Source organism: Drosophila serrata, unplaced genomic scaffold (genome assembly GCF_035046125.1).
Source record: "Drosophila serrata isolate PLE 108 unplaced genomic scaffold, ASM3504612v1 contig_308, whole genome shotgun sequence".
NCBI lineage: Eukaryota > Metazoa > Arthropoda > Insecta > Diptera > Drosophilidae > Drosophila > Drosophila serrata.
In genome coordinates, this window is record NW_028257206.1 from 80,997 (window position 1) to 108,873 (window position 27,877).

At 43.4% G+C, this 27,877-nt stretch overlaps 1 protein-coding gene and 1 long non-coding RNA gene across 4 annotated transcripts in view; both read right to left on the reverse strand.

Annotated features, from left to right (window-relative positions):
- The window catches only part of LOC110187781 (uncharacterized), a 231,703-nt gene that overhangs the window by 57,594 nt on the left and 146,232 nt on the right, over positions 1-27,877 (reverse strand). The window lies entirely within an intron of this gene.
- Positions 10,711-12,756, reverse strand: LOC147642990 (uncharacterized). Its single transcript, XM_086837409.1, has 2 exons — positions 10,987-12,756; positions 10,711-10,922 (listed from the first exon to the last, which is right to left on the reverse strand). The coding sequence occupies exon 1, from the start codon at positions 12,333-12,335 to the stop codon at positions 11,142-11,144; it is 1,194 nt and encodes a 397-aa protein (XP_086693535.1). The 5' UTR covers positions 12,336-12,756; the 3' UTR covers positions 10,711-10,922; positions 10,987-11,141.

Below are 27,877 nucleotides of genomic sequence, written 5' to 3' on the forward strand. Positions count from 1 at the left end.
GTTGTCCGCGTCTCAAGGAAGGGATCTTTCATCAACAAGTTCGAAGGCCACTCCCATTCATTTCCATTTCATTCACGACAGCATCTAGAGAATCTTCGCTTGCAGTTAAGCCAGAGAATCCCTCCACCTCCGGGAGTGGATTCCTAATGGTGACACGAGCAGTCAGAAAAAAAATGGCATCCTCCAATCGGCCAACGGCCGCAACCGCTGCGTTGCACATATACATTGTGGTCAGCGATCGCCTAAGCCTCTTTGAAGCAAAGATCAACACTCCTGGTCAAGCTTCTCAGTCCTTTCCTACATTACAAGTACGCCTACAACAAGTACAAGCCTTATGGGAAAAAGTTGAAAAAGGGTATGAGACTTGCTCCGACTTAATTGCCCTACAAGAATCCTTCAGCAATTTGCCTCTGCTGCAGTCCAAAAATGATTATTGCTATTCCGTATATGAGGCATGTGCGGCATTAAACTCTAGAAAGGGTAACGCCTCCAATCGTTCCAGCTCCCTCTCAAACGCAAATTTCATCCGGTTGCCATTTACTTCCGTGTGATACGGAAGTTTTCCACGGGGACTACCTCCGATGGCCCACTTTCAGGGCAGTTTATGTTCACGGCAGCTGTTGTCAATAATATCCTTACAAAGACAAGTGGCGAAGCAAAGTCCATTGTCTCAACTAACAAATGACGGTTTCGCTTCAGCGTGGTAGGCGCTTCAAGACTGGTTCCAAAATAAGCGACTCAAGCTCCTTTTTAACTTGAGTTCCATTTCATTTGGTCAAGCTCTAAAGGAGCTTCAGTCTACGATTAAGGGGCGTTTAACAGCGCTGGCAAACTCCCAAATATCCTGTGTGCAAGCAAATTGCCGAAGGTCACCTTGTCCTTATGGAAACAGTCCCTCATTTCGAATTCCGAAATACCAGCTTGGGAGGAAATGAACACCTTCCTGAGTGAGAGGTACCGGACATTAGAGGCCATCGAGGATATGAAACCGACTAGGACTGTTCCGAAAAGGCTTCATCAATCTTTCGAGACAAAGGTTAGCACCAAACAGAGAGGGTGTGATTTATGCTCTAAGGAGAATCATCCAGTAAGATTTTGCTCGCGCTTTCTTTCAAACGTCATTCGACGCGCGTTCCGGTTACATCAAAAAGAAGCAGATATGTCTGAATTGATTCGCGAGAGGCCATAAGCTTCGCGATTGCTCAAGCACACACAGCCCTAAATTCCGACCATGCGAGTTCTATCTCACCCTCTGCACCCTCGAGACCCTTCAGCCGTAATGCATCTGCGAGCAAATCAACGGTGCAAAAAACGGTGCCATTTGGGCACGAACTACCGAGCACGAGCTTTAATCAACTCGAGATCAAAAGCGACGTTCATTTCGAAGCGTCTTTTCAAGATCATTAAGTTGCCATTCCGCAACATCCATATTAATGTCTCTGGGCAAAACCACTCGGTTTCGGCAAAGTCGACAGGACTTTGCAATTTTGCAATCCTCTCCCCTACCACGCCGGGTCTACAATTAGACACCGTAGCCTATGTCCTTCCGGAATTAGCCGGAAAATTGCCCTCGCATCCAATTTCTAGAAATTCCTTGAAGATCCTGCCCGATATCCAATGGGCAGTTTCTTTGAAAGTTCCCAGTTCGACATCCTAACCGGAGCCAACACTCTACCGGCAGTGATGATGGGTGGCACGGGAAGGGATATTTGGGGTTTACTTCTAGGGCAAAAAAAAACATCTTTGGGTGGGTGCTTACGGGGCCGATCACTAATATACAGGCCAACAGAGTCGCATCATTCACGACACAGGTACGCCATGTTAATAATGATGCATTGGACACACTTCTAAACAAGTTCTGGGAGGTGGTGGATCTACCAATCAAGATGGTAGGAGGATCGGATTCCTATTGTGAGAGTAACTTTATCCGAACAAAGAGAAAAGACGCAAGCGGGAGGTACGTGGTCACGCTCCGTTCTGCGACCCCGAAAACTCCGAATGTAATCTAGGATATTAATGGTTCATCCAAAAAGAGACTTTTCCCTAAAAGAGCAATATGATAGTCATATGAAAAAAGTTCCACTGACTCGTAGTTCTCCTACCAACTATCTTCCACATCGCGTTGTATTTAACTCTTTCAGTCCGTCTGCAAATGGAATCAGCTTAAATGATATTCTTCATCCTGGCCCAGTCCTGCAATCAGATTTAACTATCCAGATTCTAAAATGAGGCTACTTTCAATACGTATTTATTGCAGACATCACAAAAATGAACCGTTTACGAGTCGGCATACGCCTTTTCAAAGAATTCTGTTCCGAAGTAAGGAAGGGGATATCCGAGACTTCGAGTTGCAAACGGTTACCTTCGGGGTCAACTGCGCTCCTTTCCTCGCCATTCGAGTGCTGAAAAAGCTTGCAGAGGATGTCCAAAGTCATTTCCAAAAGCCAGCCGGATTATAAATCAAAATATGTACGTCGATGAAATTTTGGCAGGAGCAAACTCCCTAAATGAAGCCCAAACCTCAATCCAAGAGTTTCATGAGGCTCTTAACTCCGCGGGCTTTCCGTTAAGGAAGTGGACTGCAACCACATGTCTATTTTGGAGAATATTCCAGTCAAGCACCTCCTTCATCGCGAGTTCCTCGACATCGAAAATACGGCCAAGACAATCGGTATTCGATGGACGGCAAGGTCCAATGAATTCTGTTTCGTCCCACCAGAGATAGCATTGGAAACCTCCTAGACCAAGCGCGAGTTGTTATCAAAAATTGCGAGTGTTTTTGATCCTGCCGGATGGCTCGGTACGTTCATAGTGCGTTCAAAAATCTTCATACAAGAGATTTGGCTGCAAGATCAGACGATTCGCTTCCTAGCGAAATGATTCAGAGGTGGCGATCGTTCCTCCTTGAATATTCCGACCTCAGCCAGATCCGTGTTCCGAGATGGGTCCAGTATCATTCCGATATCAAAGTTGGGTACCATGGCTTCTGCGATGCGTCCGCTTTTGGAGCGGCTATCTACGTGCGTTTCGTTTGGTTATGAAACCTTCGCACACCTCCTTGAAGCCAAGACATGAGCCGCTCCAGTAAAGACCGTGTCCCTTCCCAGGCAAGCTATCTGTGGAGCCGTGCTGTTGACCGATATGGCCGATGCCGACTGCCAGTTCCGACATACGTTGTTGGACCGATTCCACGATCGTGCTGGCCTGGTTAAGAAAGCCTGCTTGCAACTGGACCACGTTTGTGGCCAACAGAGTTTCCAAGATAAGCCAGGTGATACCAGTCGACTGCTGGGCACACGTTCGATCCGAACAGAACTCCGCCGATTTGGCTTGTCGTGTCTCTACACGAGCTAGCGATGTGCATCTGAACAACGCTGCTAGATCAGCGGGCGGTCAGGGTGCATTTTAGTATGGCCCCCTCTGACGAGTTTCTGGAACACTTTTCGAAGCTGGACAGAGCACTGCGAGTCCTGCCGTAGGTTCGACGATTCCTTAAGCGCTGCAAGGGCTCAATCTCGCCGACTTCACGACTTACGAGTGAAGAAATCCATTGCCCAGCGTAGAGAATACGGCCAAGAGCACAAGTGCTTGCGCGAGATACGGCCTCTTCCATTGCCATCTCCAATCTTAAACTTATATCCATTCATTGGCCAACACGTCCTTCTAAAAACCCTGCACTATGATGAGCGCCAACCAATCCTTCTGCCCTACGACTGTAGGTTGTCTCGCCTTCTCATCCAATCGACTTACCAGATTACCCTCCACGGCGGCAGTCAATTGATTGTGCGCCTGATCCGATCAAAGTATTTGATTCCCAAAATCAAGAATCTGGTGAAGTCTGTGAGGAATCCGTGTAAGGTTGCAGGATCTACAAGAAGAACTCCAAACACAGCTGATGGCGATCTTCCGAGAGACCGAGTCTCCTTCTACACGGGCATTGATTATGCCGGCGTTTTTTAAATCAAAAACTATACCGGAAGAGCATGTCTCGTTTCCAAGGGATACGTGAGTGTATTTGTGTGTTTTTCCACTAAGGCCATCCATTTGGAACCCGCCTCCGATCTTACAACCGAGAAGCAGCCTTTGCTCGTTTCGTAGCTAGGCGCGGTTGTCCTCAGCCGGTCCACTCGGATAATGGCAAGACCTTTTGTGGGGGCAGCAGCTTTGCTTTCAAAGGACTACCTACAGACCGGCAAAGAGTCCGTGAATGCAGCATATAGCCTTCAAGGACAAGTATGGCGGTTTAGAACACAAGGGGCCTCCACACATGGGAAGCCGGGGTAAAAGTTTAAAAACTCTTTTCTACAAATCCATGACTATCCGTGCCTAAAACGCCCCGTCCACAAGGTCATCCGTCTTCCTGTGGAGAATAAGGTTCCGCCTCAAAGGTCCGAAGCACAATCGACTCCAACTAAAGTTTTTTTATCCTCGCAGAATAATTCGACATCATGATGCCGCGTCCTCGAACCGCCGAAACTTTGGACAGCAGACGCTCCCGAGGTATTCAATCCTACCGCTGCCGAGTATATCGGGGAGACCATCCTCTTCGGAAATACAAGAGGTTTCTAAGACTAAGCGCCTTCGAGCAGTGCTTATCAACAAGTACTGCTCGAATTGCCTTGCCCACCAGCATTCGGAGGGTACGTGTCGCAGCACCAATGGCTGCAAAAAGTATGACGGGAGCTGCTAATCATATACAAAGAGACGCGTCATTCATCTCCACCTGCAGCTTGCTCCGCTTTGGAGGACGGAGCCGCGGCTGTCCGCGATGGCCGCCTCCAGGTCTCCGTCGACAGTGGCAGCGTTGCTGCACCAGAAGGTCGTCTACGTACTCTCGACGGCCTGCGTCGGCGACCCTAGAATGTGAAGACGACTCAGCAGAGACAGAAGAGTCTGATGCTGCAAGCCATTCAATAGAGAAATAGGACATTATTAACCTTACTGTCCCCGCTGTTCGCATTCAATCTGAATTATTATATCAAGAAAAATCAGATCCTGATACTATTGACAGTGTAATTGAGCAAAAGACCTTCACAGTGCTCGATGAATCAGCTTCCCAGAGGGCATATATAAGGAAATTTCTCACGCTGTGCCTGATTTTAATGGAAGAAAAATAAATCTTCAACAACTAATTACGGTAATAAACCTAGTGCATGACTAAAGGACAATACGAACAACTTGCTGTAGAGGTTATTAAATCAAAAATAAGTGGGTCAACCCTACACAAAGTGAGCAGATTCTATAGATTCAATAATCAATAAAGATGGAAATTAACTTCGGCATGCCGAAGTTTATATACCCTTGCAGATAGAACTACGATGACAAGAAATCAATACAATATAAATTATAAATATTTATGTTAAAAACAAAGAGGTTTTTTTCACCTATACATATTGCTTACAGTTTTCGATCACAAATTTTAATTTTTCCTCTATATCTAACGATAATTTGTATGGCACCTATATGAATTAATAGTCTTCCGATTTTCATAAAATTTGACACTAAATTGTAGAATAATATACAATGGCTATAACTCATATTTGATGAAAATCTGTTGAAAACTGAATAATTTGTTATAATTTTTTTTAATGTTAAAATTTTGCGATCATTCCTATGTCAGCTATATGATATAGTCGTCCGTCCCGTTCCGACATTTATATGAGTGAAAGTATATAGATGGTAGGTAGGTTGCTGTGGTGAGGCCCAAGACTTGAGGCTCCAGTTAATAAGTAAATAAGCTTGTCCCAATAGCCTTCGCGTATTACATCAAATGCTCATTCGACCCCTCTTTAGAAAAATTTGTATATAAGACCTTCCTTCTTCCACAATCTTTCCAAATATAACTCACACTTGGTTGTGAAAGAACTCGGGGAGATTGAGGGAGAAATTAAAATAATTCCTGTGAACATGGAATTATGTATTATCATCTCGAAATATATTTCGTTAGTGAAAAATATGATGGAAATTATCAGAAACCTCTCTCCCACAAAGAAATAATTTTTTTAGCAAAGTAACAGACTCCAAATGCTCTAAAGTTAATTTTCTTCATGAAGTTCAGGTTTGGAGTCACTTTAAGTGTCAAACACTCAGAGATTATTTGTAACTAAACTTAAAGACAGATGTTTTGTTGCTCACAGACGTGTTTCAGAACTTGTTGTTTAAATATCTACCAACTCGATCCTGCCATTATATATATATATATATAAATGAATACCCCTCAAAGTACTGACTGATATTGATATGATTACATATATTCAGTCTGGAATTCGGTGGGGTACCTTGAAGATTTTGAACCGAGTAAGGAGTCAGAATATTTTATGTATGTGAATGCTAATAATTTATATGGATGGGCAATGTCCGAAGCACTTCCTTATGGAAATCTTAAATGGGTGAATCAACCAGAAATAGAAATAACATTAATTCTATTTGTGAGAGAAATGAGTGTGGATATATTTTAGAAGTAGACTTGAAATATCCATACTCACATCACGACAAACACTATGACCTAACTTTCTGTCCTGCTAACAGACTCCCTTCAAAAACCTCAAGAACTCCAAAGTTAATAGCCGATCTTTGTGATAAACATAAATATATCATACACTATAAAACATTAACGCAGTAGTAGATGGGATTCCTAACAACCGGGACAGCTTTGATATTTTATCGAAAATTTGGGTCATTAATTAGATAAATTAGGGTTATCTGACACCTGTCACCCCTTAAAAGAGTAGGGTAATAAAAATTAATTAGGGTCACTGATTGAATGGTGTGTGGACACGTGAGAATCGTGTGTGGAAGCGCTACCGCCACGAAGAAGCAGTCGTTACGGCTATGAGTGCAAATGTGACGGAGTGCGTTCAATCCGCGTTCAATCATCTTCCCACGATCGAATCACACGCCAAAAAGGGATGGAGGGTGAAAAGGTCGCATAGAAGCCTGTGCCCACCTGCGATCATACGAGCCATTGAAGAGAAGGGGATGAAAAGGTCACCGTCAGTCGAGATTTTCATTGATGATAAAAAAGGGACACTTCCACCAAAGGACATTTTCTGGCGATCCCAAACTATAGAGGGATGGAGGGTGAAAAGGTCACATACCTGCAGTCACCTGTGATCGCTCAAAGCAATGAAAAAGGGGAGGGATGAAAAGGTCACAGTGACCCGAGATTTTTATTGTCGATAAAAGGACACTTGTGTGTGCACGAAGAGACATGGTCACTAAAGAGCTCTCATTTTGAAAAAGGCAGGAGGCAAATCGCATGGCCCAAAAAGGTAGGAGGTAACTCTCATACCCTGTGTGCAATGCCTAAAAATACTGACCCATGAAAAAGGTATCTTGTATACAAATACTGCTAATTGAAGAGTTCCCAAGAAGGCTTCAAGTCTCATTTCAATGAGAGGGCAGAGTGGTGGGTTAAAAAAGTGAACGCGGGAGGTATATTAACCCCCGTTCTCAAAAGTCATTTGGAAAGGAGGTAGGTAGGTTGCAGTGGTGAGGCCCATTGCTGGGGCCTCCAATTAGAGCTAAGCTCCTTTTTGCTCCACTCCCTCTGTTTGTTGTTGGTTATACACCATCAGTACCATCCGGAGTCAGCCAGGAAACCTAGGATTGCCGAAACTTTCAGCTTTCCTATGTTTCTCAGTGACTCCATCTGGTAGGCACCGAAGTGGCGAAATCTGATGTGGTTTAGCGCTGGGCAGAAGCATAGCAGATGTTCCGGTGTCTCTTGCTCTGTAGGTTGCTTACAGCTTCTACAGATTGCGTTGTATGGCAGTCCCAGCTTCATTGCGTGCGAACCGATCGCCCAATGTCCCGTGGTGAGTGCCGTGAACCTACTGATATCCCGCTTGCTGTTGGATAGCAGTTCCCTGGTTCGTTTTTCGTCGTACCTCGGCCAGCATTCCCTTGACCTTCTGTGATCACTCTTGCTTTGCCATTCTTTATTGGCTATCTGCCTAAAGTGGTCATGGATCCTCGTCTGGATCGCGTTTAGGGAGATCGGTAATTCGAAGTCAGAACTTAGCCCTGCCGAGCCTGCACGGGCTAGTTCGTCCGCCTTCTCATTTCCTGGGATCTCGTTGTGTCCCGGTACCCAAGTTACTTGTACCTTATTTTTGTCGGCAAGTCTATTAAGGGCCTTCTTGCATTCTGCCACAAGTCGTGAATTCGTTTTCACGGCAGATAGGGATTTTATAGCCGCTTGGCTATCCGAGTAGATTCGAACTCTATTGCCCCTGAGGTCCTGCCTTAAGGAAAGTTCGACTGCTTCCCTTATGGCTAGTAACTCAGCCTGAAAGACCGTCGCTGAGTTAGAGAGATTGAAGGCCTGTTCAATTCTCCAATTTTCAGCGAAGATCCCAGCCCCTACGCCGCAGCTCATTTTTGAGCCATCGGTGTAGAGGGACACCTCGTTCTCCTCTACCACTCTGCCCCTACTCCAGTCTTCCCTTGATGGGTATGATGTCGAGAATGCATTCCCGAATTTCATTTCCGCGATCATGTAGTCGGTCTTAACGTCTGTGTTAATGCCACTGTTTGCAAGGATCTTGCCGTGCCCGGCGCCGTAGTCCCTCCAGCAATTGCTCGCCTTCAGTCTTACTGCGCTCTGTGCCGCAGTGTCCTTCACGAACAGCTCTATCGGCATTATATGCAGGATGGCGTTGAGAGCAGCCGCGGGGCATGAGCGCATTGCACCCACTGCCCCCGCACTCGCTGCCCGTTGCATCCGTGTCAGCTTCGTTCTGTTGTAAGCCCTAGTTAGTGCCGGCCACCATACTAGGGCTCCGTATGTAAGAATTGGTCTTACCACTGCAGTGTAGAGCCATAAAATTATCTTTGGGTGCAGTCCCCATTTGTTTCCAAACATTTTCCTGCAGGAGTAGAATGCGATGCTTGCTTTCCTTACTCTTTCTGCAATGTTATCTTTCCATAAGAGCTTTTTATCCAGGATAACTCCTAGATACTTCGCTCGCTCCGATAGTTTCAGCTCCATGCCATTAATACTGGGCATGTTGAAGGGTGGTATCTTAGTTCTTCGCGTGAAGAGCATAAGTTCCGTTTTAGTGGGGTTGATACCTAGTCCGCAGGTTTTTGCCCATTTGTTTAATCGACCTAGCGCACCCGTCATTATTTCGCTAATAACGTCAGGGTATGGTCCTGAAACGAGCAGTACTACGTCGTCCGCGTAGGCAACTGCTTTGACTCCACCCGTATTGAGGTCTGTCAATATGGCGTTCATATTTGTGAGCCAGAGTAGGGGCGATAGTACCCCGCCCTGAGGTGTGCCTCTCTTCACAGTCCGTGTGAGGTGAGTGCCACTCAGTTCGGCTGTGATCGTCCTGCTCTTTAGCATGACTCCGATCCACTCTCTGATGCCTCTCTCAATATCTAGCAAGTTGAGGGAGTCCAGGATAGAGTCGGGGTTCACGTTATTGAACGCGCCTTCTATGTCTAGGAAGGCTGCCATCGTATATTGTTTGTGTTGTAATGTCTTCTCGACATGATGTACAACTACGTGTAGCGCTGTTTCCGTTGATTTTCCTCTGCGGTACGCATGCTGCGCGTCCGAGAGTTGATGTCCTTCTAGAGATTCTCGGATGTGGACGTCCAGCAGTCTCTCTAGTGTCTTCAGGGCGAAGGAGGTGAGACTTATCGGTCTATAATCCTTTGCTAGGATATGCCCCCTTCTGCCCGGTTTGGGTATGAAAATGACTTTAGCCTCTCTCCACAACAGTGGGATGTGCGTCAGTCTTAAACATGCTTCGTAAATGGCTTTTAGCCATTTGCAGATGCTATCCTTGGCTGATTGTAGCATTGCCGGTATTAAGCCGTCTGGGCCCGGGCTTTTATATTTATCGAAAGAATCTATTGCCCACTGAATTCGCTCCGTGGTAATGATGTCTTTCGTAGGTGTATCCATTTGAGAGTTCGTTCCCCCCTCGGGTTCCGAGATCACTCTTAGGTTTCCTGGGAAGTGGGTGTCAACTAGTAGCTCTAGTGACTCCTCAATTGTCGACGTAGCAGAGCCGTCTGCTCTGTTGATCAAGGTAGGGCTTATGTGCCCCTTGGCGAGGATTTTGCTTACTCTCGCCGTGTCCTTTATGCCTTCCAGTGACTCGCAGTATTTCTGCCAGGACTCTTTCTTGGCCTTGTATACTGCCTTCTTGTAAATTTTTTGTGCTTCTTTGTATGTTCCCCAGTCCCGGGTTACATAGCTGTGGTTAAAGGACTTTCTCGCGCTCTTCCTGAGCTCGCTTAATTCCTTTGTCCACCACGGTGGGTATTGCCTCTTCGAGAATGTTAGCTTACAAGTCTCTTTGAAGGCGTTGTTCAGAATGTTAGTTAGGCCCTCGACTTCCTTGTCGAGTGCCTTTGCAGTGGATATGGTCTTGATCCTTCTGCCGTTAACTTTAGATCGGACAATCTCGCTGAAATTGTTCCAATCCGTCTTATGGGGGTTCCTTCTTGGCACCTGTTTCTTAACTGGTGTCGTTAATTCAAAGAAAATGTACCTATGGTCTGAGAAGGAGTGTTCTGTCGATACCCTCCAGTTCTCGACCCTGTAATTGTTCTGCTCTATATGTAATGTGAGGTCTAACACCTCTTCCCAACCTTGAAAATTTTCCGTACTCGGAAAGATGAAGGTCGGCGTATTGCCCTTATTACATATTGTTACGTTTCTACAGATAATATTATCAAAGAGTGACTCACCTCTTTCGTTAGTCTCCGAACTCCCCCAGAGCGTGTGTCTTGCGTTCGCATCACACCCGAGCACCAGGGTCGTCTTCGTCACTTCCGCCCATTGCAGCAGCTTGACTACCGGCTCAGGCGGGGCCGGCTCGTCATGGGCCATGTACGCCGATGTTATGATGACTCCGCTCCCATCCGCCGCCACGAATCTGGCCACTGCTAGGTCAGGTGTGCTGAGATTGGGACAGAGAAAAGCATTAAAGTGATTCTTAATTACAATGCAAGCTCTCGACCTACCATTCGAGTTTGCGCACAGTAGTGTGTATCCTTGGATTCTCAGTCCAGCGACTTGCCCGTCCCTGGTCCAAGGCTCCTGTATCAGACCGATGTCGATATCCTTCTCCCTTAGAAGGATCGTGAGATTAGCTGAAGCGTGCGAGCTGCGCTTCAGGTTAATCTGCACGATTCTCGACATCGATGTTGGTGGGGGTGGCGTCGGGAGATTTGTCGTCGATGACCATGTCGTCCAACAATTTGTTGGTGTCATCGACCTCCTCCAGAATCTCGTCCGGCTCGGCCAAGAAGACCTTGATCTTGGCCTTCCTGATGCCGTACCTGACCTTGTGGTCCATTGCCTCCAGCTGGGGCAGACAGCGTTGGTTGATCAGCAGGAGGAAAGGCTGACTCGCCTTCATCTCCTGCTCTGCTCTGAGGATGGTCCAGTCCTCTGTATGTATGTCTGGGTTCTGGGCCTTCAGACAGGCGATCACCCTAGCATGGTCAGTTTGGCCCTTTGGTAACCAGATGCGAGCTCTGGGTCTCCTTGGGATCTCCCTGGCGTGGACTAGCCTAATCTTAAGGCCAGCCCATGTGTCGCTAATCTTAGCCACACACTCCGCCAGGAAGCTTCGGGAGAACCCGTCGTCGCACCTGATGACCCGGTGCCCTCTGACCACGTCTGAGGAGTCGAAGGAGGGGATGGGGCCGGTCGGCATGCTGACCAACCTGTCGGTCACCATGTCGGCCAACTTGGCCTCAATCTCCTCCCACTTCTCCGACAGCAGGCGACCGTCGTCATGAAGCTCGTCCACCAGTGCCATAGCCAGACTGTCTCTGGCCACCTCGCTGAACTTCTTTGCCTGGCTGACAAAGTTCGTCGCACGCGGCTTGCCCTGTGGGTCCTTCGCTCTCTTAGGCGCGCTTTCGCTCACTTCCTGTGAGCGAATTCGCTTCGCCTTCGAGGGCTGGAACGCCGCCGGGTTTGCCGCTTTGTAGTTCTCGTATTCCGCGATCTCCGCAAGGAATTTGGCTTTGTCCTCGGCATCCCGAGGGTCGGTTTTGCCCTCAGCCTCGTTCTTGGCTATCTTGCCGAGAACGAAGCGGGCTCTGTTAACCCTCGCTCGTCTCTGATGGTGAGACAATTTCGCAATCTCTGAGGTGGTGCTCAGCTGAGCCCCACCTGTGTGTTTCGGTTGGGGAGTGCTACTCGCTCTCCCCTCGGATTGCGACTCTTCTTCGTCGGTCTCCGATACAATGTGAGATGCAGCGACCAGTCTCGGCCTCTGCATCTCCTTCTCGTCCTTCGTTGACAGTTTTTGGGGTTTATCCTCTCCCAGGAGTTCCGAAGCTCGGTTTGTAGAAGTCATAGCATGTCATGATCGCCCGCTTTGCTCGACCTGGCAAGCGCAGCGGGCCAGAGGGGGTTTGGGGCTTTGAAAAGAGGTCGACCGCAGCTTCGCCCCAAAACTGCGGCAAGGCCACTTACGACCCAGGGTTGCCTGGCCCTGGGAAGGCTCCGTGCAGACACAGCTTGGAATTACCCCTCAGCTGCGAACCTGGAAGTCAGTGTGCACGGGTCGCATCACACACCTGACTTGAGGGGAGGCTTGATTAAAGACTGCCTAAGTCCGCCCGACTACAATTGGTCAGCATCCCCGGTCGAGCCTCGACTGGGGACCTGCTTCCAGCCGCCCTCGCTTGGAGAGTATAGTCGCACTACCGATGGTGTACACAGTTACGGCAGATGACACAGTCATCCGTTGATCCCCCTGTGCACCCTATCGGCTGACGGCCTTTGGAAAGGAAAAAAAAAGAAAAAAAAAAAAAAAAAAAAACCCCATTCTCAAAAGTCATTTGGAAACAAAGAAAAGGGAAAGTCATTCAATACAGGCGCTGTATCCCATCCACATAAAAAAACAATTAAGGGATAATCATTTTTCCACCAATTAAGGGATGAGGCGAGACATCCTCTATATCCTCTAACAAGGAAAAAATAAATTCTTGTGCTGAACGAAAACCCTGAAAAGAATTTCCAATTCCCAAGTAAAAATATTGATTATATTTTATTTATAATATATTTATTTATTCAAGTACAATGATTAAAAGCGATGTTCTAAATTAATATACATTTTTATTATTTTAAGTCATTTGATTGAGCGTACGGTATAAAACTGACATGCTCATGTATCAACTCCATGGGTTGCGACATTTTGAGCCCAACAACAAGATGAGAAATGTTCTCTATGTACGTTAGTAACCATAGGAGTATCAGTTATCCTTTTGAAGAAATAACTTAATGACTCTTTCAGATATTTTACGTGTTCAGGGAAAATTTGATGTTCAAAAATTTCAAAAAAATGGATAATTTTTAATATAATGATTTCAATATTGGATGTATTATTTATTCCATTGAGTGTAAAAATTGTGTAATATTATTTAAAATTTTTTTTTAGACTTGACTTTTGATGATTTTTATTCCGTGGATGTAAGCTTGAATCGATTTCCAAAAATTGATTGATTAAATGTTTTTCAATGTCTTACAAAATGGTTACAATGGTGTGTATTCAACTAGACGATCATGAATGATAAGGCAATATACCTTTGTATTCATCTCGTTTGGAGCAGTTAGTTCAGTCGAAATTTAAACATGAATCGGTCCTGCTTTCACCGACTCATTCTGGTAAGAGATCGATTACAACAATAGGTGCCTTACTCATGAATTCCATCGGTGATAGCAGCGGGTGGGGCTCCCTATTTTAGAACTCTCTTGAAATCTTGAATACATATCATACAAAAAAAGCAAAACGATTTCATTATATTTAATGTTTAAGTCCTCATAGGGATAAACATCTGAATTTAGATATACCTTTGCATTTCTTAAATTGTTTGAAATTAGTTGTCCTTTTAAGGTAAAAGCAATGATAGCAAACTGGGGTCTTTCTCTATTTGCTGCCAGCTTAACATTCCATACATGATGTGTTCCCTGTACTAATGTTGGATTTATATAAAAATCCCAACTGCGGAATGAAAGAGAAAGACTAGCTCCGCTTTTAACTTCATTAAAACTTTTTAGTTTTGGCACTATCGCTTGGAACAATGTAAGGCACTTTCCAACTAATACTATGTATTGAAATTGTTCACGTCAGGAAGCCCTCTGCCGACCGAGTTCCCAAAGCTTTGCAGCTCTTGCTCTCCGGCAAGTCGGCTCTTCGCGCACTGCTCATCGGGCTAGTCTAAGCGCTCCCGCACCCACTCTTCGATGTTCGCGAACGCCCGCTCCCGAGTTCCCGAGCTTCGCACGCTACTAGGCGAGCTGAGGGACGGCTAGTTCGCGCTCCACTTCTCGGGCCCGCTCTCGCACTGTTAAGCTTAGCTTATCGGTCGGGAGCGCAGCCCTTACGTTTAAGCTAATTATTTCTATGTATGATGCGTAATAAAGCGGAAGCAATTATTCGAGCTCCATGACGCCCCCGACTTATGATTTAACCACTACTTGTTATATATTTTCTGACTGCGTCGTGGGAGCTATTTTCCAGTACAGGATCTTTAGCGGCAGGATCGCCCTCCTCTTTTTCATGGTCCTTCGAGCCGGATACGGATATCCTTTCGTCCTTTCACTAGCAGTTCCCGGTGATTTTTCCACTAGAGATAAGTATATGCTTGCTTCCGTCTTGTTCTCGCTGCCGGTCTTCAACAGTGGCCCGAACATTTAATTTCGGTCGCACCGCTGAAAAATTTATTGTTTTGTTTGTGTCAACTTCCCGTCCGAGATTTCCTGACTCCACGGCAGTGAGAAATTCCACTTTCTATTCGCCTCCGAACTTCGAAATTTTCCATCCGTGTCCGTTTTGTGTGCGCCGCCATCCTCCTCGCCGTCTCTTCGATTCCCCGTTGATCATCCACTTGCCAACGGTCGAGGCCTATGTGCAGCCACATACTCGCACACGCATTCTAAAATTGTGCTAATATTTCCGTACAAAAAAAAGTTCTCCGTGAACAGTGAAATTGTGTTTCAAAAAGAAAGGCATAATTAATATCGGCCAGCCGGTGTGCGCCTGTTGCGGGAATTCCCCCTGCTCGCCGAACATGAGTGCAATTGTCACATATGTAAGGGAATTTTAGGTAGCGATAGAGTCAGGGATCACTGCCATTTTACAGTGCAATTTCGAGGTGCAGCATATAGTGAGTCCAACCTTAATTATAAGACAGGAGATTTTATCCCTGTTTTCTTCCACAATCTTTCCAAATATAACTCACACTTGGTTGTGAAAGAATTTGGGGAGATTGAGGGAGAAATTAAAATAATTCCTGTGAACAGGGAATTATGTATTATCATCTCGAAATATATTTCGTTAGTGAAAAATATGATGGAAATTATCAGAAACCTCTCTCCCACAAAGAAATAATTTTTTTAGCAAAGTAACAGACTCCAAATGCTCTAAAGTTAATTTTCTTCATGAAGTTCAGGTTTGGAGTCACTTCAAGTGTCAAACACTCAGAGATTATTTGTAACTAAACTTAAAGACAGATGTTTTGTTGCTCACAGACGTGTTTCAGAACTTGTTGTTTAAATATCTACCAACTCGATCCTGCCATTATATATATATATATAAATGAATAACCCTCAAAGTACTGACTGATATTGATATGATTACATATATTCAGTCTGGAATTCGGTGGGGTACCTTGAAGATTTTGAACCGAGTAAGGAGTCAGAATATTTTATGTATGTGAATGCTAATAATTTATATGGATGGGCAATGTCCGAAGCACTTCCTTATGGAAATCTTAAATGGGTGAATCAACCAGAAATAGAAATAACATTAATTCTATTTGTGAGAGAAATGAGTGTGGATATATTTTAGAAGTAGACTTGAAATATCCATACTCACATCACGACAAACACTATGACCTAACTTTCTGTCCTGCTAACAGACTCCCTTCAAAAACCTCAAGAACTCCAAAGTTAATAGCCGATCTTTGTGATAAACATAAATATATCATACACTATAAAACATTAACGCAGTAGTAGATGGGATTCCTAACAACCGGGACAGCTTTGATATTTTATCGAAAATTTGGGTCATTAATTAGATAAATTAGGGCTATCTGACACCTGTCACCCCTTAAAAGAGTAGGGTAATAAAAATTAATTAGGGTCACTGATTGAATGGTGTGTGGACACGTGAGAATCGTGTGTGGAAGCGCTACCGCCACGAAGAAGCAGTCGTTACGGCTATGAGTGCAAATGTGACGGAGCGCGTTCAATCCGCGTTCAATCATCTTCCCACGATCGAATCACACGCCAAAAAGGGATGGAGGGTGAAAAGGTCGCATAGAAGCCTGTGCCCACCTGCGATCATACGAGCCATTGAAGAGAAGGGGATGAAAAGGTCACCGTCAGTCGAAATTTTCATTGATGATAAAAAAGGGACACTTATGTACAATCCCCTTCCACCAAAGGACATTTTCTGGCGATCCCAAACTATAGAGGGATGGAGGGTGAAAAGGTCACATACCTGCAGTCACCTGTGATCGCTCAAAGCAATGAAAAAGGGGAGGGATGAAAAGGTCACAGTGACCCGAGATTTTTATTGTCGATAAAAGGACACTAAAGAGCTCTCATTTTGAAAAAGGCAGGAGGCAAATCGCATGGCCCAAAAAGGTAGGAGGTAACTCTCATACCCTGTGTGCAATGCCTAAAAATACTGACCCATGAAAAAGGTATCTTGTATACAAATACTGCTAATTGAAGAGTTCCCAAGAAGGCTTCAAGTCTCATTTCAATGAGAGGGCAGAGTGGTGGGTTAAAAAAGTGAACGCGGGAGGTATATTAACCCCCGTTCTCAAAAGTCATTTGGAAAGGAAAAAAAGAAAAAAAAAAAAGAAAAAAACCCATTCTCAAAAGTCATTTGGAAACAAAGAAAAGGGAAAGTCATTCAATACAGGCGCTGTATCCCATCCACATAAAAAACAATTAAGGGATAATCATTTTTCCACAAATTAAGGGATGAGGCGAGACATCCTCTATATCCTCTAACAAGGAAAAAATAAATTCTTGTGCTGAACGAAAACCCTGAAAAGAATTTCCAATTCCCAAATAAAAATATTGATTATATTTTATTTATAATATATTTATTTATTCAAGTACAATGATTAAAAGCGATGTTCTAAATTAATATACATTATTATTATTTTAAGTCATTTGATTGAGCGTACGGTATAAAACTGACATGCTCATGTATCAACTCCATGGGTTGCGACATTTTGAGCCCAACAACAAGATGAGAAATGTTCTCTATGTACGTTAGTAACCATAGGAGTATCAGTTATCCTTTTGCAGAAATAACTTATTGACTCTTCCAGATATTTTACGTGTTCAGGGAAAATTTGATGTTCAAAAATTTCAAAAAAATGGATAATTTTTAATATAATGATTTCAATATTGGATGTATTATTTATTCCATTGAGTGTAAAAATTGTGTAATATTATTTAAAATTTTTTCTTAGACTTGACTTTTGATGATTTTTATTCCGTGGACGTAAGCTTGAATCGATTTCCAAAAATTGATTGATTAAATGTTTTTCAATGTCTTACAAAATGGTTACAATGGTGTGTATTCAACTAGACGATCATGAATGATAAGGCAATATACCTTTGTATTCATCTCGTTTGGAGCAGTTAGTTCAGTCGAAATTTAAACATGAATCGGTCCTGCTTTCACCGACTCATTCTGGTAAGAGATCGATTACAACAATAGGTGCCTTACTCATGAATTCCATCGGTGATAGCAGCGGGTGGGGCTCCCTATTTTAGAACTCTCTTGAAATCTTGAATACATATCATACAAGAAAGCAAAACGATTTCATTATATTTAATGTTTAAGTCCTCATAGGGATAAACATCTGAATTTAGATATACCTTTGCATTTCTTAAATTGTTTGAAATTAGTTGTCCTTTTAAGGTAAAAGCAATGATAGCAAACTGGGGTCTTTCTCTATTTGCTGCCAGCTTAACATTCCATACATGATGTGTTCCCTGTACTAATGTTGGATTTATATAAAAATCCCAACTGCGGAATGAAAGAGAAAGACTAGCTCCGCTTTTAACTTCATTAAAACTTTTTAGTTTTGGCACTATCGCTTGGAACAATGTAAGGCACTTTCCAACTAATACTATGTATTGAAATTGTTCACGTCAGGAAGCCCTCTGCCGACCGAGTTCCCAAAGCTTTGCAGCTCTTGCTCTCCGGCAAGTCGGCTCTTCGCGCACTGCTCATCGGGCTAGTCTAAGCGCTCCCGCACCCACTCTTCGATGTTCGCGAACGCCCGCTCCCGAGTTCCCGAGCTTCGCACGCTACTAGGCGAGCTGAGGGACGGCTAGTTCGCGCTCCACTTCTCGGGCCCGCTCTCGCACTGTTAAGCTTAGCTTATCGGTCGGGAGCGCAGCCCTTACGTTTAAGCTAATTATTTCTATGTATGATGCGTAATAAAGCGGAAGCAATTATTCGAGCTCCATGACGCCCCCGACTTATGATTTAACCACTACTTGTTATATATTTTCTGACTGCGTCGTGGGAGCTATTTTCAAGTACAGGATCTTTAGCGGCAGGATCGCCCTCCTCTTTTTCATGGTCCTTCGAGCCGGATACGGATATCCTTTCGTCCTTTCACTAGCAGTTCCCGGTGATTTTTCCACTAGAGATAAGTATATGCTTGCTTCCGTCTTGTTCTCGCTGCCGGTCTTCAACAGTGGCCCGAACATTTAATTTCGGTCGCACCGCTGAAAAATTTATTGTTTTGTTTGTGTCAACTTCCCGTCCGAGATTTCCTGACTCCACGGCAGTGAGAAATTCCACTTTCTATTCGCCTCCGAACTTCGAAATTTTCCATCCGTGTCCGTTTTGTGTGCGCCGCCATCCTCCTCGCCGTCTCTTCGATTCCCCGTTGATCATCCACTTGCCAACGGTCGAGGCCTATGTGCAGCCACATACACGCACACGCATTCTAAAATTGTGCCAATATTTCCGTACAAAAAAAAGTTCTCCGTGAACAGTGAAATTGTGTTTCAAAAAGAAAGGCATAATTAATATCGGCCAGCCGGTGTGCGCCTGTTGCGGGAATTCCCCCTGCTCGACGAACAAGCCGCCGCTGTCACGATTTTTCCCTAATTTTTTGTGCTGTATCCATACACATATCGCACAACTCAAAACAGTCCACTTCTCGACGCTCCAATGTGCCAATACAAACCCTACTTATCTACATACATATATACATATATATTGGGCAAGCTTCACGCTATTCTGCTCTGAGCATCGATCTCTACAATTATCTACATATGTACATATAAACATATCAAGTAATTATTTGTCTTTTTTGTCGTCTCCTCTTTGTGCCTAGAGCGTGTACAAGCATCTGCACTTACACATTCCACAGCCGAACAGTGCCGACGGGACAAAATCCGCCACCTACAACTTTAAAGAATTAAATTTCGGGAACCACGGATTTAAAATTATCAGAAATTTATAAATTCTCTTTATATTTATATCAATTTACAATACATACATATGTATTGGGCAAGCTTCGCGCTACGCTTAGAATTGATCTCCACAATTATTTTAAATACATACATATATTGGGCAAGCTTCGCACTATTCTGAGATGAGCAGCAAAACCCAAACACAAACGAGTGTTTTTAATTGTCTGCAGTTTATCCGCCGACACGGCCGTGTTGTTGTTGGCCTGCAGTTCTTTTGAGTCCCTCACTCACCACTGCTTTGCCGACGGCTTATCTCAGTGAGCTCTTCTCCGTGACCAAAAACGGATGTTTGTTTTTTAATTCTACCTTCCCGGCGTTTAAATAATTAAACATCTGCGGCTCATAGTTCAACATCCATCAATAGATCCAGAATTTGAATTTGATTAATTAATTTAAGTTAATTAATTTTTAATTTTATCTTTTCAACTGAGCCGTCGCAACGGCCGTGTTGTTCTTGCCGCTTGGTTGTTTTGAGTTCCGCTCGTGTGCACTGCTTTGCCGACGGCATGACACAATGAGTTTTCTCTCAAACAAAAGCCAAGGGTTTATTTCGACCATTTCGGATCCGTGATGAATAAATTTGGCAACAATTAATTACTTCCGACCAATACGTTCCTAAATCCGTATTTAACTTATTACGGGATCCATCCACAATTCGTGACCAATTTTCTGAGCAAAATATAAGCAAACCTCCATGTCCGAAATATATTGATTATTAAGAGAAAATACAAGGATTTCAATTTTCAAATTCACTACTATTCAATACTAGCCCGAACTACCACATATTCCAGAATACAAAAGAATTGTAATGTCAAATTAAAATAAAAATTAATCCTGTATTTTAATTACGGCCGATTCCGTCAATCCGTTTGGGAAGATCCCAGTCCGCATCTCCGCGACCCTCTCCGCTTAACTTAAAATTCACTGCTGTCCGCTCAAGAGCAAACAGCTTTAAATACTAGCCCAGCTCCTTCGTCAAGGCTTACTCGGTCGACCATAAAAAAAGAAAAATGGCTCAAACCGCCATCGGCATTGCATTAAGGAAGTTTATTGCCACGGCAGACCGTGTGAGTCAATTTGAGGCAAAGATCCAAACTCTAGGCGCCCCAGAAACCACCCAGCCCTCTCCTTCCACGTATAAAGTGCGTCGCGATCAGATTCGAGCACTGTGGGAAAAGGTCGAAAGGGATTACGATATTTGTTCTGAACTTATATCGGCATCCGGTGAGAGTACCACGCTCCAGTCCTGAAATGAGCATTGCTTCTCGGTCTACGAAAGATGTAGTGCCGACCTCCAAGAGTTGATGGAAAAGGGCGCTTCTCAGTCCGTGCCGATTTCCCCAACCACGTCCGTCCCGGAGTCGGCTGGTTGTCGCCTGCCACCGGTGGACACCGAAACTTTCGCTGGTGACTGTCTTCGGTGGCCCACATTCAGGGACCTTTTTACGTCGGATTATATTCACAACTCGCGTCTCACCCCGGTGGAGAAATTATTCCACCTACTATTCAAAACAACTGGCGAAGCCCACGGCATTGTTTCCAGAGCTCTCAATGAGGGGTTCGTCACAGCTTGGCGAAGCCTCACCGACCGCTTCGAGAACCGGCGGTTGTTGGTCAACAGCAAGTTGAAAATCCTTTTCAACATCCAGGCTATCCCCCAAGAGTCCGGAAGCGCGCTAAGAGAGCTGCAAGGCACTATCCAGAGTTGTCTAGACGCATTAGAGATGACCGCTATTCAGGTCGAAGCCTGGGACTGCCTCCTGGTGTACATCGTTTCCTCGAAGCTCCCCAAGCTCACTCTCTTCATGTGGGAGCAATCTATCCACAATAAGGACAAAATTCCAACTTGGAACGAGCTAGACTCGTTTCTGACCGAACGCCATCGTACGCTGGAGGCCATCAACGACGTAACGCCTACCAGCTCAGGGCATTTTCCGCCAAAGCTGTCGACTCCGAGGGCCCCAGCGCCCCGGCTTCATTCTTCCGACTTCAGGGTGACTCCAACACCCAGAAGGTGTGACCTGTGTTTTAGGGAAAACCACCCTCTGCGAAGATGTTCCCGTTTCTTCAAAATGACCGTAGTCGAAAGGTCAAATATTATCCGAAGAAAGCAACTCTGCTTGAATTGTTTGGCACGAGTCCATCAGCAGCGGGTTTGCCCCAGTGTCCACTCCTGCCTTACATGCCGTAGACGGCATCACACCCTGCTGCATCCCAGAAACTGTTCCTCCAGTGTTCAGATTGCTCCTGAACCTTCCAGCCCAGTAACCTCACCGATCCAAAGGATATCCGCGTTCTCCACGCGAATCACTACTCCCAACGCCTTCAATTACTGGGTACCCTACGACATTAAGAGCAGACGTTCTCGAGGTATTTTGTCCTATCCATGCCGAGTCTGCAGCACAATCCATCCGCTTCGAAAGTGCCACAAGTTCCTCAGGCTTAGTGCTGAGAAGAGACTCAGAGCGGTGTCCACCAACCGCTACTGTTCCAATTGTTTGGCCCACGAACATTCCCAAGGCAAGTGCTGTAGTGGTGACCGATGCAAGACGTGCAATCAGCATCACCACATGCTCCTGCATAGACCAGTTCCCGCACCCCGATCGCAGCATCGGATGACTCCGTGCTCCCAATTCGATTTATTTACTGACCGCTCTTCTAAATGATACATTTTTTTCCAGTCCGCTTCGAGAAGATGCCACCGCTTCGCACCACGCGAACGCTCTGATCAGAGGTCCAATCCAACCGATTCCGAGGTTGCCACCGAACTTCATACGCTACCGACGTCGACGTCTCCTCTAGGATCCAGAGCCTCTCCCCGGCACTCCTCAGCCACTCCACGGCCTTCGACACCGCTCCTCAGCTGCACTCCGGTGAGCAAAGGCCATTTCCGGCAGCCAGGACACCCTGCAGAACGCGGCATCGCTTATACAGGACGAATTTGTTGCAATCCGAGTGATTGCAAGGGGGGGAGATTGTTCACGTCAGGAGGCCCTTCGCGGCGCCGCCTCTGCCGACCGAGTTTCCAAAGCCTTGCCGCTCTTGCACTCCGGTCGGGAGCGCAGCCCTTACGTTTAAGCTAATTAGTTCTATGTATGATGCGTAATAAAGCGGAAGCAATTATTCGAGCTCCACGACGCCCCCGACTTATGATTTAACCACTACGGGCTATATATTTTCTGACTGCGTCGCGGGAGCTATTTTCCAGTACAGGATCTTTAGCGGCAGGATCGCCCCCCTCCTTTTCAGAAATATTATGTGTTATACCATCTACTGTTTTAATGATATCATCTGTATTTATAGCTAGTAGGAGAATTAGTTCATGTTTATAATACAATACAATATAAGAATCTTCAGCAAATCCCATTAGCATTTTAAGTGGTACTGAAAAGGTGATATCATCTCCTCCATTCCATCCAGCATAGCGATATAGATGACTCTCCTGTTGTCCGATTGATAGAAAGTTTTTGAGGGTTTATGTAATACAAGTGAACCTGGTCCTATTCAGCTTACATCCATTCATCTCATATCTTATTTCATCTAAAAACATGAAAGGAAGCTTACTTCGGCACGCTGAAGTTTATATACCCTTGCAGATAGAACTTCTATGACTAGGAACCCATACAATATAAATTATATATATTTGTGTTAAAAAACAATTATGAAATACCTGCTTTCATTTCATTTACATGAATGAATTTACATGATTTTCATGAGATTTGACACAAAATTGTAGAGTATAATAAAGTGGCTATATCTCAAATTTGATCACATTCTGTCGAAAACTGAAAATGTTATAAGTTTTTTTGTAAAAATTATCCTTTCATTTCTATGGCAGCTATATGATATAGTCGTCCGATCTGGCCCGTTCCGACATATATACGAGTGAGAGTATATAGCAGACTAAATACAAAGTTTCATTCAGATAGCTTCAAAACTAAGGGACTAGTTTGCGTAAAAACGGACTGACTGACAGACGGACACCCGAATAGACGGATATGGCTAGATCGACTCGGCTGTTGATCCTGATGAAGAATATATATATATATAGTCGGAGGTGCCTCCTTCACTGCGTTGCAGACTTCTGACTGAAATTATAATACCCTGCAAGGGTAAAAAAAAGGCGTATAAAAAATGGTGGCTTCCCGAAAGAGAACGCAGACATCGTCATCAAAGAATATGTTGATAAAGCTATTCATGAGTCGAGAACGTCCGTAAAATTATTGATTAAAAAATTTCAAGAAGAAATTGAACAAAGTTTTGAGGGCCTTGCGGCAATCGATACCGCTACAGAGGGTAATTTTAATATCCAACGTGTAAAAAATGTCGGGATTCCTAAAGAAGCTATAGATATAGCCAAGGAATATATCGAAAAGTCTGTAAAGAGGCTAAAGGATTCGACTATTTCACATCAAAAAGAACTAATTTTTAGTATTCCTGATGTCAAAACGGCAGATATTGAAGATCGATTAAAGAGACTTTAGGTTGTTGTCTCAACGATACTTGAAAAAATAAGATTTTCGAAATAATTTGTTAGTCTTTTATCTGATAATGAGAAAACGAGGTATTATTAATGAATTAAATGCTCCTGCGCGCAAACATTTTTTACGTCGGAGGGTTATTACAAAGCGAATAATTTTGTTATGGCAGGCTGATCTGATGGAAATGGAAAAGCTTTCTACTAACAGCTATTGACACATTCTTGAGTGGGGTGAAATACTTAAATCTACAAACGATGTTGTTGGAGCAATAGAGAAAATATTTAAGTCTGGGCGTGGAGTACTAAAGCATCTACAAACAGATGATGGAAAAGAGTTTTTTTTAGCGAACATTTTAAGTCTTTGATGAAACGATATCAAATAAATCATTATTCAACATTTAGTACTTTAAAGGCTTCAATTGTTGAGAGATTCAACAGAACATTAAAAAAACTTATGTGGAAAGAGTTTTCTTACAACGGGAGCTATAATTTGAAATCTACAAGAAGTTTATTAACTTTTACAACAACAAAATACACTAGACTATAGAAATGGCTGCAAATTGGTGATACTGTTCGAATTTCAAAATATAAGGGAGTATTTGAGAAATTGGAATGTTGAAATTTTTAGGATATACAAAGTTCAAAATACATATATATTGGAAGATTTAAATGGAAATCCTATTAAGGGTGGATTCTATAAGGAAAAGCTGAAAAAAACTTGATTTCCCAATACCTACCTAGTTGAGAAGGTACTTAAAAGAGATGGAAAAAGATCTCATGTACGTTGGATAAGTTTCCCGAAAACGGACGACAGTTGGATAAATAGCTATGAAATTTTATAATGAAATAAAGAAACAAGCAGTTTTAAGTAATCCTTTGAATATTTACTTATATTATTTGTTTAAATTTTGATCTTAACTTAATTATTGTTATATTATTTCATGACCTAAACATATACATGCTATCATTTTCTGGTTGTACTACAAACAATCAATTTTTGTAATTGTTAAAAGTAATCTTCTCTTAAGAACTTCGTTTCACTCCCTTATTTTTCTTCACACATTTTTCAGGCTCGCTACCTACTTCCGCTGCTGTGTAGGCATACATTTTCGGGCGAAGACCCACAAACTCTGTCATTGACCTACCCTGCAGTTCATCTTTGAAGAACCTTTAAGCGCTTCTTCTTACACTGCTGGAAATTATATAGCCTAGCCTACATGTTCACGAATGTCACTATAATCATAAATCTTCGATTTGGATAACTCCAACACTACCAAACCCAGGTATGTTGGCTTATCACAAACGTTATGTAGTCTATTCATTTGAATCGCATACATGCTTTCACTAAACTTTTTTGCACTATGGAAATTGGACCTGGCTATTAAGTCCCTTGCTCATTAGCTAGAACGCCCACCTTGGGGACCCACAGGTGGGGCTTCCCATTCTGTTACTAGGTGAATGACCTTGCGCTTTAAGCTATTTTCTACGGTTTTGCCATAGACGCTGTTATTCAAAAGCTTAAAATAGTCATTCTTAAAATTAATTTTAGTCCTAGTCCATAGAGCATAATGTTAGTATCGATATATTTCTTAAGCCAAGATTGAACTCGAGGATACTAAGTACCTTTTTGAGCTCTAAAACACTGCTAGTAGATGAGATTCCTAGCAACCGGGACAGCTTTGATCTTTTTTTTCGTTAATTAGGGTCATTAATTAGATAAATTAGGGTTATCTGACACCTTTCACCCTTTCAAGGGTAGGGTAATAAAAATTAATTACTTATTGAATGGTGTGAGGACACGTGAGAAACGTGTATGGAAGCGCTACTGCCACGAAGACGCAGTCGATACGGCTACGAGTGCGAATGCGACGCAGCGATATCGAAACGCGTTCAATCCGCGTTCAATCATCTTCCCACGATCGAATCACACGCCAAAAAGGGATGTAGGGTGAAAAGGTCACATGACACCTGTCCACTCACGCCAGTTCAAGAAGTCTGTGCGCATTTGCGATCACACAAGGCATTGAAGAGGGAGAAATGAAAAGGTCACCGTCAGTCGAGATTTTCTTTGATGATAAAAAGGGTCACTTGGGAGTGCACAAAAGGCGACACTTGTGTGTGCCCGAATGAAGACGCTCACCAACGACCCCTTAATAAGAAAAAGGGAAGGGGGAAAATATATACTCGTCTCCAATCCAAACACTATCAATAAATTAAAGAGGCATTAACCCCATTTCTCCCCTTTGCATATATAAGAAGTCATCTAATTGATTCATTTATCTCATCCCACTAATTTCCCACACGAATTTTCCAGTTATGATTGCAACCTTCAACGCCATTAATGAAAACTCAGGTCTTCAACTTTGAAAAGACTACATTGACATAAGGGTGGAGTGGTGTGGGAAATGGTTCACTCATGAACCCATTTCGTTGATAAAAATGTCTGACCCAGAACACTGACCCAAAATGAGGAGACACACACACGAAATATGATCCCTTTTTCTTTAGCACTAATCAAATCTTGAAAAATCATGATCACAATTTAGTTGTCCACTTGTCCGTACTCTCACAAAAGAAGTGGAGTGATCTCTAAAAGGGATCGCCCATATACCCACCACCCAAGATAAAAAAGCCTTTTCCATTTCCGTCTACGTTGGAAGGAAAAAACGGGTGGAAATGGCAAACTCAGGTGACTGAGGCTATAGGGTCTAAACGTTGAATCCTAGGGTCCAAGGACTCACTTTCAGTTTGACCACCAAGCCATCACGCCGGTTTTAGACTTCAATTTTTTTAAACAAAATTAAAAAAAAAAAAACTATAAAACAGTACGTGCAACATTTATAAAAACAAAAAATTTAAACAATTTCAAAGTTTACAAGTGTACGTGAAACATTTATAAAATCAAAAATTTAAACAATTTCAAAATTTACACGTGAATGTGAAATATTTATAAAACAAAATATTCAAAAAATACACAAGCAACGTGAAAAACAAATCATCGAGGACAACAACAACAACTTCACCACAACCATCAAAACCATCAAAAGCAGCATCATCATGAATCCCTCCAACACCAACAATACCATCAATGCCAACAACGCCAACAACGCCAACAACGCCATCAACGCCAACATCGCAATCAACTCCATCAGTGGTATTTACTGTGAATACTATCGAGAAAATCTACCTGTGGGTGAATGGAAACATCACATCCGTACAGAAGCCCATAAGTTTTTCGCAACCCGACCTGTAGATGGAAGCATAAAGCAGATTTTGGATGGGATCAAGGGACGAATCCTCCAATATATGATATTGAATGAGGGGGCTGTAGTCAGAAATCCAAATGAATTCCTTAGTGAAGCATTGATCCCTCATATTGAACGGGTGATGACCTCCCACCTTTGTTGGAGAGTATATGCTAGTAAAAGAGCATGAGACTCGTGTGGAAACGAAGTAATTTCTCAGTAAAATGACGTTAATTACATCAGAATCCAATTTAATGGCATACTTCAATTTCCATAAAAAGGAAATTGAAACAAATATGAGCGAGCTCCAGGATAGGGAAATTGATCAAATTGATCATTTTGATTGTGTCCCCCTGTATTGGACAGGAATATTTTGTTAACATTATTATTATTATTAACAAGTTCATTTATTGGATCAGTTCTAGGTTTAATTGTTTTTTTGAAACCCATAATATACATATATATAATTAATAAAGGATAAATTTATTTATAAGGTCGGATTAAATCCCAATGATTTTAAAATCAATTTATTTTTTAATGTGAGAGTTGGACGTAGATTTGAAGGACCTCGGACTGACGATGATGATTTTGAAGATGAAGATGATGATGCTTTCACTTTTAAGTTTTTTTTTTTCTTATAAATAA

Bases quoted from the DNA above. Each gene is read 5' to 3' on its own strand.
- LOC147642990 (XM_086837409.1), bottom strand. From the start codon at position 12,335: ATGACTTCTACAAACCGAGCTTCGGAACTCCTGGGAGAGGATAAACCC.